This window comes from Accipiter gentilis, chromosome Z (assembly GCF_929443795.1).
Source record: "Accipiter gentilis chromosome Z, bAccGen1.1, whole genome shotgun sequence".
NCBI lineage: Eukaryota > Metazoa > Chordata > Aves > Accipitriformes > Accipitridae > Astur > Astur gentilis.
This window is the reverse complement of record NC_064919.1, coordinates 31,329,866-31,349,325: the sequence shown is the minus strand read 5'-3', so window position 1 is coordinate 31,349,325 and position 19,460 is coordinate 31,329,866. Positions and strand designations below refer to the sequence as shown.

Genomic DNA, 19,460 nt, shown 5'->3' with positions numbered 1-19,460 from the left:
TCTCAAATAGGGAAGTTTCAGCAGAGGGTCCCTTCAGGTTCACAGCCTCCACAACTCCAAGTAGTTGGGAGATGGTAGCTGTGGGCCTCTGAAGTGCGACTTGCCCACTGCTAGAATTTCTAATACCACTTCGACGAACATTGTGCTCTTCAGAGAAATCCACTTCAGCTAAGAACTGAAAAAAACCCCACCTGGTCTAGCTACATTAGCTAGCTACATTACAGAACTACGGTACACAATTAGTCAGAAAAATACTTCACACATCTCGGCAGAGGGTCAATACTTCTCCACTGCAAACTTTCCACGGTTTCAAACTTAGAAGTTGGACCTTTCCTTTCCTTAATTTAAACACTTATAATTCGTAGGAGTTAGATTAAGGATAGAGACACCAGATGAGACAGCAGCTTGAATCTATGCTTGCAGCCAATCCTTATGCATTCCTTTGTAACAAATAATTAGGTACCCAAGACATACTAAAGTTATAAACAATGACAGATGCAATCAAAGAAATCTAATTAATCTCAAAAATGTTTACTCTCTTAGCATTTTACAACACAACTCTGCATGCTGAACCCATAAGAAATCCAACCATATCATAACTCTTTTTAGTTAAACAACTTCTTACGTCTGTTACTTTTGTAAAACAATATTTTCATTTAGTGTGCTTTCATAAGTATTAACTACATAATGCTTAGAAGAATATTTACACATAGGCCAATCATAAAATCTCATATTGGATGGATTGTGCCTTATTAATTTACTTACATGTGGACAAGCTAAAAACTACAGATGAAGAAAAAAATCAACAAAAATAAGATATTTTTTTTAAAATCAACACTCATAAACAGTTTCAGAATTTACCTGACAAAGAACAAAAAAGTAGGCATGAAGATGATTACAGAGCTCAAAGACTTAACAAACACCAAATGAGCTGTGCACAAAAAGTATGCAGTAGTATGCAGTATAAACTAATAAATTTGTTCTCTGGATTCAGTGAATTAAAAATTAGCCACTACATATAATATGCACCATACATGAAGAATAAGGTCTAAGATTTCCATATGCACACATATGACTCTTAAGACAATAACTTTTAAAACTAATAATCCCATTTCTGTGGCCGCTCTAGTACTAATTGAGAAATCTGTAAAGCATGATCTCACTGCAGACAGACATGTACTGATACCACAGCTTGTATCTCAGTGTTGCTAAACGATGAATTTTCTGGTTTAGTTTTTTTGCATACTTTGAAAGAAAAATTACTTCTGAGTAGCATACAATCACCATCCTTGTGTGGGAAGCTCACAGTAACTCTGATACTACTTAGCCTTTGGAAAATTATCAAAACTAGTATGTAAGGAAAAACTCAACTCACAGAATCCCTCTGCTATGCTAAACCACAGAAACAAACTGCAGAGAAATAAAGAGCTCTAAATAATTCCACCTTTGAAGACTTAAGTGTCACCTGCTTGAGCATTTGTTCCTCCAAGGGCTTTACTTACTCTGTTACCTTCGAAGAAAATATTATGTGCTCAAAAGGAGCTCTAACCCCAAACTGTCCAAGAACACAGGCAAGAATGGCTGAATGTGCCTTGAGCCAAGCAAACACTGGACAGGTTAGCAAAAAATTACTGGAAGCCTTTCAGCTAACACAGCCAGCAAGAATTAACTGTTCAGCTTCCTTGCAGTAGGTCTTCAACAGCAATCTGTAGTCACTGTAGCCCAGACACTCCCATGGCATCTGGCCTAGCCCAGAGGGCTAGAAGGATGGGGATGAATGAGGGAGCCCATCATCCTTCTTCCTCATGGGTAGAAATGCACACACAGCTAATAGGTGAGGGTCTTGAGTGATAGGGAGCAGATGTCTGAAGGTGGAAGAAGAAAAATCCCAAGGAGATCTAAGAAGGTAACAGAGTGAGACCAGGTGTCAGGTAGGAGGATAAGTGAGAGAGTCTAGACATAGATGCAGCTCTGTGGGACAAAAGAAAGGGGAAAAGATGACCACAAACAAAAGAAAGGAGGAAGCAAGGAGCAGATGTGGTGGCAGAGGGGAAACGATGGAAACCCCTCCAGAATCTAGAATGAAGAATAGACAAATTTCCTGGAAAACAATGCAGAGAGCAGCCTAAGACCCACTGCAAATTCACTGCTTGTGGCTTTGTGCTGCCCCTACATGTGCTGTGGGTAGCTTGTGGATCTTTCCAGGTAGCAGACACCCCACCTCTACAACAGAGTTACTGTGGACCATGCTGCTGTGTAATAAGACTCACCCGTCAGGAGATGGAGGCTGCACATATGCTCTACGCAAAGGCAACATTGCTGCCATCGTAAGGACACATGAAAAGGCATGGAAATATCTGCTGAACTGGGGCATACGCCAATGCCATAGCACAAACCCAAAGCAGAAGGCTTTACACACATACCAGACTGACATTTGGCATCTGCAGAATAGCTATTGTGGCACTGGAAACCTAGTGATACACATCTCTGTTGATTAGCCTACTTTGACACACAATAGATATCCCAAATCATAGCCAGGATCTCACAGCCAGGCAATCTCCCAGCACAAGTCTTGCAAGCATTTTAATTGGTCCAGCAAAGGGGACGAGTCTGCTCAGGCAAGCCTGAACCAAAGCCTGCTTCCACCAGGCAGAGCTCAGCAGCAGAACTGTATATCCTACTATAAGCCACAGAAGCAGGTTAGACTTTTGTGTTGGAGTTCATGCTCTTTAGGGAAAAAGACTACTTTACCTGCACAGCATCCAGCAGAACTGAATGCTGGTTTAGATCCAGGCTCAAAAGAACTATCAGCATATGCTTAATGGGAAAGCAACTGAGCCTGGAATTCCCTCTGTAAGATTATTAACAGCTTACATACCAGAGCAAATCATGCTGCTCGAAGTAGAAATCAATTTTCTTTAACCTCCTCTTCTATTCCATAGGAGCCCAACAAAAGGAAAGGGGATGCTAAGCAAGAGGTTTCATTTTAAGCAGCGGCTTCAGATTCATCCATGTGTGTTGGAGCAAGAGACACATGTCACAGAATGGATACTGCAGACATCAGCTTGGTTTGGAAACAAACCCAAATCAGCCACAACCTAAAGATGTAAGAACAAATGAAGCAGACAGGCAGAATCACTCTCAAACAGATCGCCACTGCTGTACTCCATAGTGCTAGAAGAGAAACACATTTCTGTCACTCATGTCCATCTACCTATTAGTGGATCAGGCCAGAAACACCCAAGAAAGGTATTTTTCCAACAGGCTCTGTTTACAGAACAGTAGCCCTGTATAGCTGTGGAGAGAAGTCACTTCTCATTTCCATAGCATGGCAATATCATGGCACACAGAATTGCAAAATCATAGAATAATTCAGGTGGAAAGGGACCATGGGAGGTGTCTAGTCCAACCTGCGCAAGGCAGGGTCTGCTATGTGATCAGATCAGGTTGTTCAGAACTTTATCCCATCATCCCTTCAAACAAAAATCTAAAGATGGAGACTGCAAGAGGTCCTTGGACAATTGGTTCCAATGCTTGACTGTCCTTGCAGAGAAAAAATTTCCTCATATTGAGTCAGAATCTCCCCTGATTCAACTTAAGTCTCATCTTCCCATCACACACCTGCTCATTTGTGAAGAACCTAGCTCCCTCTTCTCAAAGATCTCCTCATAGGCATTGGGAAGTTGCTATTACATCTCCCTCAAAGCTTTCTCTTCTCGAGGCAAAGCAAGCCCAGTTCTCTCAGCGTCTCCTCACAAGTCATGTGCTGCAGTTTCCTGTCATTTTGATGGCTCTTTGCCGACAGCAACATCCTTCTTGCATCAGAGTATTGGACACAGCATTACACATGTTGTCCAAGAAATGTGAAGTAAAGAGGAACAGTCACTTTGCTTGATCTACTGCTATGCTCTTGTTCACACAGGCCAGGACGCTGCTAGCCTTCATCAATGTTAGGGAGTACTGCTCGCCACATTTAGTCCACTTTCCCCGGGACTCCTTAAGCCCCTTCCAGCAAAGCTGTAACCCAGCAAGTCTGCCAGTCCTCAGTCCATATCATTGCAGGGGGTTAGTCTGCTCCAGATGCAGTCTTCGAGTTTGTCCCGGTTGGATTTTGTAAGGTTGTTGTCAGGCCATTTCTCCAGCCTGTCCGGGTCCCTCTGAATGGTGGTCCCTTTGAATGGCAGCTCTGCACATACACACTCTCACCACCATTTGATATCAATCCAGACTTGATGAGATGCATTTCCCCTCCTCCTCTTCTGGATTACTGATAAAGATGCTAAACATGAGGGGTTCCAGAACAGATTCTCTGAGGAATCACACTTGTAACCAGACTCCAGGAAGAATATGAATCACTGAGCACTTTGAGGTCAATGACCCTGACAGGTTTTCACAAATCTAGTAGTCCACCCATCTAACATCTAGCATTCCAAACCAGGTAACACAGTTGATGCTACAGCACAGTATGCTGAGCAGATGACACCTACTGCTCTCCTTCCATTAACAGATCTAGTAGTTTCAACACAGAAAGCAAACAGGTTTATCAAGCGGGATTTACACAGGGTAAATGCACCCTGAGTACTAATCATTGCTCTCAGGCTTTTACCATGCTTCCTCCAAGAGCCATATCTTTTTTCTTCCCTCCTCATCCCCACAATCATCACTACACACAACTCTCCTTTCCAAGCTTTATTCCAAGCTGACTCCTAAAAAAAAGAGGAACAACCCTGTTCCTAGACACAGCTTTTCACTAGAACATGCCATTCAAGGGAAAATCACAGAGCATGTATGAATCTAGCACCCCACAAGAGCATTCTGGAACATGGTTGCACCAGCTGATATAGCTGGGCTTTGCTGGGCACACAGAAGCTTTACAAAAGAAAAAGCCTTGGCCTTTTGAATCACATCCTTACTGTGAGGATGAAGCCCCCCTCAGCCATTTCCACAAAACAACAGAAAGGAAAAAGAAGGAGCAGTGTAACCAACACCAAGCACAGACATTCAGAGACAGAAAACAGTTTGTATCAGATCTCCCTGACTGACAAGTTCTGATGTGGGAGAACTTTAGGAGTTCAAAAGGATTAATCCAAAACCAAGTTCTACATATCCATAGAAATGCTTGCAATTATAATGAAAATACTCCAAATACCAAGAAACTCATCGCTGAGTAGAAGCATGTTACTGCATGCACATTACACAGCTATTTTTTGTCCTGCCCCTTTAAGAATTGCCCCACAATTTAAAGACATTGCAAAGCAACTCCCTCATCATAGAGCCACTCAACAATAAACACTATCTACATCACAACCATTGAAATGGGGGTAGGGGAAAGGAGTAGGAGAAACAGAAGTTTTACTACTACAAACCAAGTGCTGACATGGTTGACAACAGGTCAGTTGAAGCACCAAACAAGAAGTGCAACGTTCCACATTTCTGCAGCAGGTGAAGATTTGAGACTACCCTCATTTGCTTTTCAGAGATTTCTCCCCACACACACATCAAAGGAGCAGAAATACTTGAATTCTCCCCAAGGCAAGTACATATGCCATGAGAGAGAATTTCCTGGTTCCGATCTAGGGATCCTACCTGCCAGAGCTGGGATGGTGACTTTGTTCCACTCCCATGGCTGATCATACTCATCAGCAGGCCTGTCATCATCCTGGGGCAATTTGTTTTCTCGTAAACGGTGACTCGCCACACTTTCAGAATCAGATTCCACACCACTGCCTTCTGGTTCATAGGGTGTGTCATAGAGCTGCAGGTTGTTCTGAAGGGACTTCATGCCTTCCTGCTTCTGAAACTCTGTTGGCAAGAAAGAAAATTGCATCAGCATCACTACTAACCATGCCTTATCACTACAGTCAATAATTTCAGAGCATTCAACTAACATCCATGGTTTTCATGCAACCCCTAACAATGACAGGTCTAAGTGCCAAAATAGTTACTGGAATGACCAGGGAGTCCAAAACTGTGTTAATTTAACTTCTTTTGATTTTTTCACTTTCATTAATATTATCCTTTGAACTCTTACTGCTGATAAAGAAAAGTACATTTTTATAGAATTATGCTCGTTAAATTAATTAGCTACTGGAAGAAGAAACAACCAAAGTTTTGAATTAACTTATTTTGCTAGCAGGCTGGAAGACTGCCACAAATAATTCTTATTCTTGCAAATCAGCAGTTATAACAGAATCAGGCTCCAGGAGTTTTGACTCCTGCGTAAAACCAAGCACCTGACCAGCAAGGTACAGAAACTGAGACACATGGGAACACAAGGTTATGAGATACAAGACTGAACTTGATATTCTTCTTCCCATTTAGTGAGCAAGTCTGACAAACACTCACATACAGAACAGACAAAGCTCCACAGGACAAGCAGATACCTCACGGTAACCTTTCCAGCAGCCACAGTAAACCTCTTAATAGTCTTAAATAATTCAACAGCATTGCTCCTAGATGCACTGTATTCCTGAGGTGAGTTTGGAGAGTTAGGGATATATCATCAAGAAAACAGAACAGCTATAAAGCCAACAAAAAGAAACTTTGAAGGCAGTACTACTTGCTTACAGAACCCAGTAAGTGAGCTTCTACAGCTTTCCTTCCAGGAGGATGCAATCTTCTACAATGTACAGATGCCAATAGGTATTTCCTTCATCTCAAACTAAAGCATGCAGTAACAAGAGGTCAAACAATGTAGTTGCACTCTTAAAAAAAAAAAAAAGTTCTGATAACATAAAAAAACTTTTTTCCCCAAATCAAGCACACCTGTAAGTGTCACCAGGCAGTAATAAACTCAACACCATTTTACAGCCCCTTTGCAACATTTCTTTGGATGAAATATGATAATATGAAAAAATGTAAGAGTCCTCTTGCAACAGTTCTGTAAGGAATGTCAGACACAGAAAGATTCACTAAAGTTAAGCACTTGTAAGAAAGTTTTTGTTTTCCTGTCTGGCGAAAAAGAATGAGCTATAGACAGTGGGCAGGTTGGGAAGTAAAGGCAGGTTCCTGCATCACAGTAGGAACACATCTTGCTTGCCTACATCCAACATGCAGAAAGAGTCTTAGCCCACAAGAGACAAAGCACTAAGTCATATAAATTCCCTGATTTTTTCAACCTCTATTGTTCTACTGGGAAAGCTGTTAAACTTTTTACATGCAAGGAGTTCACAGCACCTATGGTAACACAGGCATGAGCTTCCTTATCACTCTGACAGCAAACAGTAATTTATGCATGTCCCACTGAGAAATAGAGATTTATAATGTAACTAGATACAGACACATTAACTTATAGACTAATCTACTGCAGCACAACAAAGCTGTTTTGACTCACCAGTATGTCGGATTCCAAAGCGTACTGACCCACACATATGAGGTGCAACTGTGATAAAAGAGACCCATCTCAACTTCAGCTACAGATTTCAGGACTGCTGCAGAATTTAAAATGATAGTCCTACCAGCTCCTCAGTTGCTTTCTCTACCACCAAAGCCCTATCCTACTGAGCCAAATATGACTATGAAGGTAACATGTGGAAACAGTACTGCCATGCAAGGCCAACTTCTGAAAAGCTAGCACTGAAATTGACTTTTAAGCAAAGTACAAGGGCTATCAACACCCTTTGTACCTGACAAGCCTCAGAGCAGAACTCAGGTTAGATGACAGAATTCTGCTGCTGGGATTTTACACAGCACCCATCTCCATTCAACAGTACAGAGCTCAATATAGTATTTAAACTGTTCATACTGGTGGATAAAGCTTCACCCTATTTCCTAAAGCATGGGGCAAAATACTTGGCAATGCTCCTAACCCCAACAAATGGCTGTTGAAAGAAGCCCTTGAATGAAAGTACAATGATTTTTCAAGGTCATTTGTGTGTGCACTTAACTTTGTTCAGATACACAGCTATTTGAAGGAAGCCCAGCAGATTCTTCATTCGTTTAACACATTAGCATGTAACCACTGTGCTGGAATAGAAGTGTACAAAGCACAGCTGTCAGCTTTAAGAATTTCCACCCCGTACCTCTGGATTCAGTCTACAGGTCTCTTCCAGATGGTTGCTTCACTTATGCCCTCTTCTCAGAAGTCAGCATTTAAACAGCTTCAATCCTAGTGACCTGGATTTCGTTTCCTGCTAATCACATAAAAAATGCAACCTGCTATCAACTACACAACATACAAAACTATAGCCAACCTGGAGTGAATACTACCGTGATGCTATTCTCACTACATTTGCATGACTCTAATCTACTAGATAATTCCAGCTGCAAGGATCTTAGCATTGAAGTAACTTTATATGGAAATCACAGATGTTTCTGGTATGAAGCTTTCAAGGCACACAGACAAACTAAACATTTATCATCAGAAAGATCTGGATGTTTAATTAAAGCAAGCAGGCAAACAACAATCCCTTGCTAGAGTCCACTATTTGCATCTGGCTCTCCTGTATAAACAAAATGCCCTGCAGGGAGAGGGAGTGTTTCAGTAGTTAGGAAACAGGCTAACCTTCAACTAGGACGGTCAGAGAAGAGTTACGAGCAGCACAACTTCTGAAATGTGGATTCAAATATTCTATATTCAAGAGCCCCAGAACACCAGTCCGCAAAGTCTTTGGAGGATTTGCTGTAGCACACTAGCTTTCTATGGATAAGCCTGGGACAACTAGAAAAGCACCATACTAAAAAAAAAAAAAAAAAAAAAAAAAAAAAAAAAAAAAAAAGAAAGAAAAAAAAAAAGAAAAGTTACCTGAGAACATAACTCAAGAACAAGGCCTGTTTGTGGACAACAGACACTTGTATTGCTTGTATTCTCACCTGTCACTGAAAACCTGAAGTTATCAGTGGGAGTAAAAAGAAACTTGGGAAGGTGCAGGCTCACGTTGAGAGGTACTGGTGAATACATGACACAGCTCTCCAGACATTATACTGGCAGGCTGGTTGTGTCTTGCAGGTGAAGGCCACATGAGAGTCAGGTCTGAACCCAAGTCTCATCTGGAGTTCTTCTTGCTCTGTATCGGGGAACAGGTCTTGCTGAATTGGCCCAAACCTCTGCTCTCCACATGGTCTGCTCTTGAGGCTTCCAATGGAAAGCCACTGAACTGGCATGTAATTGCATTAACGGGCAGTGAGCTGTTTGCACCAAGTGTATGGGTAGGCTACACATCAACCAATAACTTGCCAGTTTGCCAGAGCCATAAGACAGATGCTAATGCAGAGATCACCCTGACACTAGAACATTTGCTCCCATTGAACCCATTTCCTCTCCGTCTCCGTAAACAGGTCAGAAATACTTAGCCAACTGCTTACTTATTCCAAGCCTCACCATTAATGTTTCTTTTCACACTCATCTTGGCAAGTTAGTCTGGAAACATTTTAGAACTCATGCTGCAGAATTCTCATTGTATTAGTGCCAAGTCTATTCACCATAAAAGCTAAGTTTTACCTCTGCTCAAATTTCACTTCAGGCCACCAGAAGTCAAACTGCTTTCTGCTCTGCTTCCAGGTCCAGCTGGATGCCTCCAACTGCTGGGACACAAGACAACACCAATAACGTTCCAATGGGAGGGAGGGCTGTTTTGCCTTGAGACTGCAGGACCTGCCTCCCAATACTCATGATTCCAGATTTTGCTGCAGGAAAAGATGGATATGAGATCTTCCCTCATTTTCCTTTGAACAGAAGCCAAGTGACTCAGTAGTGTGCCGCTTTGCAGGAATGAACAACAGATATCTGTTCCCCTGCCTTGGTGTGAGAACTTGGCACAACCTCTTAATGTGAAAAGCAATGTCTTGAAACAGCCTGCAACATGATGGAAATCCTACTGAAGTCCAAGTATGACTCATTACCCCAGGAAGAAGCACTTAAAGCACCTTTACATTCCAACAATCCTGATAAAGTATTAGGCCAGTCAGAACAAGGGTAGGAGGGAAGAAGTCTGTTTATGGTAAGTATCAATAAATGAGCAACAAAACCCATTAACATCTTCCACAGAACATATGTACTGAAATAAAACAGACAAGCAAGCGTACCCTGCTGAAGAAAACAGGAAGTACACATTTTTCTTTGGGGGTGGTGAGGAGCAGCAAAGAGGAAGGGTAGGTGTTGGGGGAGTCAAGGGAGGCTGATTCAAAAAAAAGAAAACACATGGGAAGAAAACCTAAATCATGGTGGATTGGAAGAACAGCAGTACTGCTTCCAAAGGACATGAAAACTGACCTTGGAGATGTATTTCTTTTATGGCAGAGGCAAAGAAACAAAAAATTAAATTTCTTCAGTTCCCTGAAGGAAGAAGTTTATTCTACAAAGCCTTCCCCCTCAAAAACTAATTTTCTGTAAAATAAGCCATGATTAAACATTGTAACTGCCATCTTAAAATTCATAATTTCTGCAGACTTTACTTCAGAAGTGTTTTGATGCTGCTTAGCTGCTTAAACCTTACACACTTCTCAGAAAGAGATGGAAGAGGAGTAAGGATTCTCTTTTTATTTAGGTGAGGGGAAAAAGAATCCAAAAAACCTCCACAAGATTCTGTACATTTACTGCTGCTTGGCCAATAGCCAACTTCATATGTTGTTACAGCCACCATTGCATCATAATACTAAATCCATGGTTTGCTTGTAGGTTTTCTTGACCTTTCTGATAAGCAGCACTGACCTTTGGGATTCAAGGATTATTGTTCCATGGGATAAACAGAGCAATACTAGTAGCAACAATGCAAAGCAGAGACTTCAGCTCAATCAAAATCTGTGATTCTCATTCCATACTCCGAAGCTTCTTAGCTGTGTAAAAGAGGATTCATTCCTTGTGGTAAGTGGGAATGAAAGCCATCTTGGAAAGAGTGCAGTGCAGGTATTTTCATGTACACCTGTGAGCACAATTGTTCTCACCAGCCCACGACACAAGCTACAGTGTCCAAAAAGATTTGTTCTAAGATTAGCACAAGCAGAATCAATTCTTCTTGAGAGGCATTCTAACACCAAAGTGGTGGCTATTTTAAACAAGCTGACACTCTCCAGTGTCAGGACAGAGAAGCTTGTAGCAAATCTGACCACTATTTCCTACTAATTTCTACAGTTAGATCCGTCTTGCTACTCATGGCTGCTACTGATGCTTACAATGCCCTTGCCAGCTCTCTTCAGGCATGCAGTCTCACGCCTTCACAGAAATCACCTTGAGAGGGCAAAGGAGCAGAAGAACCACCCATTCATAATGTAAATGCCATTCAACACTTACACAGAAGGAAGATATTTTCTTGAATCTTGTCTGCCTGTGAGAGTCTCTGCTCAATGAAAGCACTGAATGAGATAAGCACTGATCAAAAAGATTTTTAGTGAGTATAAATATTTATCTATATTTATACATTCAAGATGATATTGCAAGGGAGATCTAGATGTGAGCAAAAGTGAGTTTATTAAAACCAAGACAAAATATGCAACTATTTCCCTGGTAGCTGGAGGTTTAAGTTCAGTGAGAATTATCTAGACAGGAGTTATCTTCTCTGCATGTAACTAACTTCGAACATGGCCTTACTTAGGATGGGGGAAGAAGGCAGAGAAGAAGGGAAAGTGGATAGAGGCCTCCCTCCAGATTTAATTGCCCTGTGATACATAGTGGGGAAGAAGTTGCCTACAGGAACAACATATATGGCAGACTGAGACAGCAGACTCATGTAGCCAGAAGAGCTGCGATACATGATTTAACAAAGCCAGATGAGATGTCCTTTTAGCCAGATGAGATGTGCTCTTCTCTTCTTTTAGCCACATGCTAGCATTCCCCATAGAGAGTACAAGACAGGGAGAAGTACTGCTGCTGAAAAACTCATAGAATAGATGTATTCCATAGGCATAGTGGCTACATGGCGAAAAGCAACACAAAAATGTGAATTACATGTTATTTCTAAAGAAACATCTAGCCTGTGAATAATTGTGTCACTATGATTAAAAAACAAAACAAAACTGAGACCTCAAAACATAGCCTGAAGCTCCTCTGATGACTAATGCCCATTATTTTATCTTTAGTCATTTTTCAGAAAAATGCCATAAAAACAAAGACATGTCAAAGCTTTGGAAGTGATATCTGATGCATCTACAAGAGATCTTTCCCTCTGACCAGGATTCCAGCAAGAACAGGCACTATCAGTACTCTTGTTTCGTCCTTTGGCAGGACTTAAAAGCTGCACAGCATCTGCATACTAAACTATCTGTTTTTTTTCTGTTCACTGCAAGGAACAGCCACAGTCATTACTTGCCACAGTGATCATTTGCAATTTTGCAAATTGCAAGTTTCAAGAAACAGTGATCAGCCACGGTGATTATTTGCAATTTTGCCCACTTTGACTTGCTTTCCCAAGAGTAGTGTTGTTCTAGTTGCAATCTTTCTGTTTTGTCACTCAAGTTGAGCTACTGGCACAACCTAGGAACTCTGATCAATACCTAAGCACGACAAAGAAGATGAATCACCACCTGTCAGATGTAAAAGCCTTCAGATATGACTCCAAATGTTAGGATGGGAGATAAAGTAAACTCAAAGTCCAGCGCAGTTCTGCACATTCATACAGCAAGGATCATTTATGTAGACATGAAAGATGGTCTACATTTTGTTGTTCAGCTCTGGAGACAGAATGGTTTAATTCAGAATTCTACTTCCAGATGAGTAGACCAAAAGAGCTGCTCAGTAGTCATCAAATCTAGCCATAGATTTTTGTTTTTCACAATCCAAGGCCTTGCATGCAGTAAGACAGCTGACTTGCTAGCACAGAAAAAGTGACAGCAACATGAACATTGAAATTACTGGGAAAATGTTTCAACTCATCCCCTCAGGCCTATGATCCCTTTACTCATCCAGCCAGCTCAGTAAGTGATTGATGAAAGAAGCAACTGGCACCTAGCACTTGAAAGACATCAAATACTCTTACACTTAGCTGTCCAGCAGCTAATATTTAGTACCTTGCATTTGTTTGGAGATTTGCTTGTAGTTATGTAGTTAGGCAAATCCTGACTAGATGCGGATTCTTAGCTGAAAGCCCACTTACAGAGTAATCTGTTAGTAATGAAGTGTTTTTTTTCTCCTTGGACATTTTATATAATAGTGCAGAATGTGAAACAGTATTTGAATGTATGCAGCTATTGATAAAATGCTCTAAAGTATACAGTCTACCATGTCATCACTCAAGTGCATTTGTGCTTACACATATATCTAAAAGGAGCAAATAAATCTGGTTAGCATTCAGCATAGCATCATCAAGAACAGATCCTACTGTTAGAGGAAAGCAAACCACAGTCATGCAAACACCATAAATCAGTTTTCTTCTTGCAACAGAAAAGTCACAAATCATGAAGAGTAACATCTGGTATTTTCCACTTTGGTCAAGTCAGAAAATGTCATATTATAAAAATACATTCCAGTCATGATCTTGATGAATACAACTGAGAAAACACTCTCTGGTAATTCTTCCAGTTACACTCTTATTTTCCAATATGCATCTCTAAACCACTAACCAATGCATATGCAAACATTTTCAATGCACAAAACTACACCCAAAGAGACAATTGCAGAAAGCTGGATTTTTTTCTGGGTGTTTTGTTGTTTGTTTTTAAAGAAAGATACAAAAAGTTCCTTAAAAACAGTGATTAGGAAAGGCTGTCTGTTGATATGCTCTATATTCTACCATGATGCCAAGTTTTCTCAGTGATGGTGCATCTCACAACCAAAGGAAAGGGCAATAATAAGTGCTACTCAGCTTAACGTACAAAAGTAACAGTATATCTGAAAGACAGCACATTTTTTTCCTTTGTCTCCCTCTTCCCTTTCTGTTTCAATTGAGACAGCAGCACAGACACCTTCCAGCCCACCTCAGACTGCATTACAGCCATAACAGCTGCTGCAGGACTTGCTTAGAAAACGTTCAAGAAGGCTCAGGTATGCCATCACACTTTTTTGCCTTGCAGCCCATCCCAGCCAAGTGCCACTCTTTGACAGGCCATAGGAGAGCTACAACAGCACAAGAGCCACAAGACCCACCACTTTTTCACATAGCTTTTCAAATTACCCACTCTACAGAAAATGAATGCAGAACTCAAAGCAAGCCCATAGTTCCTCCGGGAAAGCCTCATTTCCCCCCAGTTTGCCTGGTTTGGTCTTAATTGCTAGTCTAACCTACAACAGCATCACTTTTGCACACCTACATCCTGCTCCATAAAACCAAGCTGTATGCAGACTCTCCCACTCCAAGCCACCAACACATGAAACTGAACAAGGCAGAACCAAGAAGCTCCTCAGATGAAGACTGAATATTTCCATTGTCTTTTTGCACATATTGATATTGCTCAAGAAATTCAGTCACAGTAGCACAACACAGTCCAACACCAAGCAGAAACACACTGCAGGCTTCCTAGATCTTTGCTTGCGTACAGATGGCTGAAAGAAATGCACATATCAGCACACCAACACACACCAAAACCAGACAAGGCTTACCTGGCCTCATCCAGAAAGGGCAGGCTGTTCCCAAAGACAGACAATAGCCTCTAATAATCATAGCAACCAGAATGCTAATGAACAGCTGAGTTTGCATAAGTATTTGAGCTCCTCCAAAAGAGAACTTTCAAGTAGAGTTCTTCATAGCCAGAAACCAGAGAAGGAGAGAAGCTGTATGTTTTTGCCACTCTACATAAAATGCACAGAACACAAGAGAAGCTGTGTTTCTGGCTACTTCCCTCTGAAATTTGAAGCTCATTTTATGGCACTGCTGTGAAGCCACATTAAAATGTTGGTAAACTGATGTGGCAAGATGCTCAGTCTCTGTGGCAAGCAGGCACAGAACTGGCTGAATCTTCAACCCTCATTTACTTTTAAGGATAAGAAAAATCTCCTCTGGTTTGGGTTACAAAACCCACCTTAGGGTCACAGTTCTCTTTCATATTTCTTAGGAGATGGCTGCTACAGTTCTAAAATGACAGATCCTTTTGGACCATAGAGACCTCAGTGCTACTCAAACTGCTGGCAGTAGCATCCCTGTCTCGATGGGACAGGCAATTCACATCCAATATTAAAAGGACCATTGTCCTTAAGAAAAGCAGCCCAAAAACTTGAAACTTGTCTGGTTGTGAGGGCGACGGGGTAGAGGGAAGATCTGTGGTAACCAGCAGGCTAAAAGGCACACAGAAGAGAAGCAGCATTTTAAGAAACTTAAATATAACTCCTTATGCCAAAGGCAATGCTGCATTCAAACTGCACATAGGTAACAAAGAATAAGCAGCATCATATGTTACAGATGTTGCTTTTATTAGGAAAGCAGATAGGTTTTGTCTAAGTAACCCTCTTGATCAAAGTGGCTTGAAACTATTGCTTCTTTATCAACATGATGCAAGGAGTCTTCCAAACTGCAAGCAAAGGTTTTATAGCATTTTGAGCTCAATGGTTTCTCTTTCCCAACCATCCAAGCATCCATTCCTTCACTTCACTTTTTGTGGAAGAACAGGCCAGATTCATCAGCCATTGAGCAAGTAAATTGCATGAATGAAGTTAAGTTCCTTCCACATGCACCCTGTTCTAGTCTGTTATGACCTACATTTCTAAAGTTCTGGACACCTTATTCCCATTATTTTGGGTGTAAATTGTGTCATAATAAAAAGAAGTTGCATGAAACTGAAAAAACTCTCAATTTATATTCAGGCTTGTGATTCAAGTTTCACCATTTAGTCCATTTCCAGCCTACATCAAGTCATAAGGGCAAGATAAGGGTGTTAAAACAGGGGCAGGGTGAGGGGTGGAAAGACATTTAAATCTTAGTTTAAACCCATTCAGGACAATATCTTTGCATGCTGAAACTAAGGAACAAAATTCTGTGCATGCAACTGATGCATTGAGAGGCAAGACACAGGCCCTCTCTCTTTCTAACTCCTATTCCAGAACAGGGTAGAGGGATGGTTATTCCTTCAGAGGTAGGGGGATGGTTACTCCTTCAGGAAAAGGCCAATTTTACAGTTACCAGGCTGTACAGAGTAGAGAAGAAGAGTTATTTTTTTATTTTCATGCATTTGTAAGCTGATATGCACTATTGAGAGCAGCAAGCACCACCATAATATTAAATATTAGAGAAAATGCCTTAAATTATTTTAGGGAAGGAAACAGATGTAAACATAGAGGAATGTAATTCATTTTATGCATCGCTGGTTTCCACCCCCAGTTATGCATCCAGTTATAGCAACCACAACACACCACAGTCTCTCCCAACATGAGGAATAAGACTGTATACATTCTGCCCTTATCTCCTCACACTCCCTGATGGGGTGTGAAGTGCTCCATGATGACAGGAGGAGAGTACTGATCATCGTGGCAACTGAACATGAATCTAAAGTGATACAGTTTCACAGCACATGTGAGGTCTATTGTTTTGCTCAGAGAGAAGCTAAGGACTTGTGTTGAAGCAGATCCAGCATTATTTCAAACATGCCTCAATTCATGCACATCAGACCTACTGCAAAGGAAGATGTCCTCTTCTATAATTGTCCCTAGACAACCTCTTCCCTTTATATCATTGCTGAATGAAGTCTCTGTCAAAATTTCTAATGAAGTAAGAAACAACTTGAAATAGATGCTGAAGCCCAGGAGGTTTCTAACTAACATTACTTCTAGCATATTTTAAAGAAGAGGCACAGCTGTTGAGAACATATGTCCTCACTTCTACTGGGCTGCATGGAATTCTGCACTACAATCAGGTTAGCAGCAGGTGAGGACCAGGCTCTATAAACACATACACTGTAACACTGTATGCACTGTGGAGCACTGTGCTCCAAATGATGGGTATGCTCAGGACACATCAAACATCGCCTTCTTTATCAGCTCTAGGAAGAGCTACCCATGATTTCGAGCGCAGCCCTTTAGAAAACTCCCAACATGTAAACAAAGCCATCATGTTACTAGTCACAAGCTTACTTCTGTGTGCTATTGAACTTCTTCAAATCTCACTCAGTGGCTCTCCACATTGCAAATGGTGAGTTGAGAGCACATACACTTCAAATTTCAGGAGTGAAGAGTTACCTTGCACTTCTTCCCACACTTTTTTGAAGACAAAAAAATCTTAAAACTTGTTCTGCTAGAATGACCAGCATGTAGTCTTATTCACACCATCTGGCAACAGGACAACGAATGTAAGAGTTCTAGTGAGGAAACTACAATACCATATAAGATGGATTGATGATGCATAAATTCTCATTTTGGGCTGATTCTAGTTATGGCTAGCCTAGTGTTACATACTCAGAATCTAGAACTGGAACACTCACCAATGTAGGAACAAGAAAAGAAGCTTAAAGTCTTTTGAAAACTATGCCAGCTCTTGACCTTAGTGGCCAAACACAATTCCTCTTCTGTGTTGGCTACAGCTGTTTACCATGTTCAAATACAAGCAGATATCAAATCTTAAACAGAGACACTACAGTGCTTAAAGTTCAGGTTGGCTTGCTAGGCTCAGTGACCTTCAATGGGCCAGAAATGTTCTCTCTAAACATCCCATGCTGTACATACTAATCTATGCAGCCTAATATTTATCAAAGTAATTATCATTGCTTTTTACATTATTTGCAGTGGTAACTCAGAGCCAACAAGCATCATGCCAGAGGCCATCTGGTAAAGGATTTTACCAGAACTGACTCACCACCAATGTGCTGTAGTGGCTATTCAGATGAAGTTACACGTCTGAACAAAAAAAGGGCCTCTCCACTTACAAGGGAAACTGGCATCCAAGACCTTTTGAAGTAGGTGCAGGTTCATGGGAATGCTGTTTTCTCCACACTCCCAGCATTTCTGTGATAGCTTGCAGCAAAACAGAGCTACTGCTCCCAGCATGTCCATGGGGAGCTACCAGTTAAGGCAGGTGCACTGCTTTTGCTAGGCTGCCTGTCATGTATTGGAGATTCCATTGTGATTCAGGCACAGACTCTTACCACAGTCCCTAGAAGGAAGCAGGGAAGAGCTTGAAGGCATTTGCTCTTCCAGCATTGCCTGCCCCTAGAGACAAAGCTCAGCTTTCTGCATCCACAGGGAGGGAGGCAAAGCACAAAATCCCAAGCATGAGCTAGTTAAACTTGCTCACTCCTATTCTACTGCATAGCCAGGATGATGTATATAGAGACAGAACAATAAATACACAGAAAAAGAAGAAAGGAAGGAGGACGCCACTGTTGTGAGCCTATAAACAATGCTGTGAATTTTCATTTGGAATTCTCTCTAATATCCCCCTTGTTTAACCTCAGAAAAGCTCCTGTTGGCAGAATCCTCACATTTGTTAAGGCCCCTCTGGATGGATGCTCTATCCTTCTTCATCAAGCACTTCCCCTAGTTTATGTTCACCTTTGCTGATAGTGCAGATATGTCATCACCCAGGTTGATGAACCCATTGAACAACACAGGCAAGACACCAGGTATTTCTGTGCCATGATTTAAATGCTCTAAAGTATGCCTAGAAACAATTTCCACCTCTTCAGGTCCAGCACACAGGTCCTTCTCCTGTACCAGTCACCCACCCCTGCAGCATGTACATGAGCTCATCTGTTCAGTCTGCCCTACACAATCCAGGTTTGTATGGGAAAGGACATGTTCTTCTCAGATTTAACTACATCTGGGAGACTTGAATTCAGCTTTCCATTTATGGCCAGAAGCCCTTTTGTGACTTTCTTAGATCTTCCAGTCTTCAAGGGGTACTGGCAGCATGCTGCTGTGTTGACTCAGGACTTACTCAATGCAGGTCAAGCACTTTCCCTGATTCTCGTGGGTCAGCATATCTGACCTACAAGATCTAACATGCCCTGTTCCCAGGATGACTGTGTGACTACCCTCTTGAGAGAAATGCACCAATAACAAAACTGAATTCCTGCTTCCTCAAATACCTGCCTTTGACTGTCCAGACGGAGATTTTTTTATGCCCTGAGTAGCCTCTAAAGTTAGCATGAACAGAAGAGAGGCACAGTAAATATTTTATCAATAGTGTTATGACAGCCTTCTGAAGTCTCTTCACAACACAGCATTTGCTCCATGAGAAATACCACATGGCATGTTACATCTCAGGAAAGTAACTATTTTCAGAAATGCTACCCATTGAAGTCTACAGAATTCTGAAATACAAGAAGAGGAGTTTCTCCCTGTCTGCCATATCCTTGAGGCAGACGCATGACAGAGGCCAGAACCCCATGCAGGGGCTGATGTCCCTGGCACAATGCTAGGTGATGCCTAAAAAAAGCAAAGGAGAAACATGGTGTACATTTGAACTTCCAGGCAGGCCACAGTTCTGAGGCACTTCTAGGCCTCTAAGAAATCAAGGCACTGATGTACCGTATGCTTACCTCAACTTTCAAACCATTGTCCTAACTCAAGGGCCTAGGCTGCCCTAACTCTCCTTCATTATCTGTCCTAGAGCACAGAAAACACAGCTCCTGATCTGGAAAAGACAGGAGTTTTTTTGCCAACACGTAGC

The 19,460-nt window shown here is 41.5% G+C and overlaps 1 protein-coding gene across 2 annotated transcripts in view; it reads right to left on the bottom strand.

The window, feature by feature from the left end:
* Positions 1-19,460, bottom strand: part of SHB (SH2 domain containing adaptor protein B) — a 73,669-nt gene that overhangs the window by 28,570 nt on the left and 25,639 nt on the right. For both annotated transcript variants that reach the window (XR_007505163.1, XM_049796367.1), the window contains exon 3: positions 5,587-5,802. Coding sequence is in view for 1 of the 2 variants with exons in the window: in XM_049796367.1 (XP_049652324.1) it covers positions 5,587-5,802 (216 nt within the window). In the remaining variant the exon portion in view is untranslated. The remainder of the gene's footprint in view (positions 1-5,586; positions 5,803-19,460) is intronic.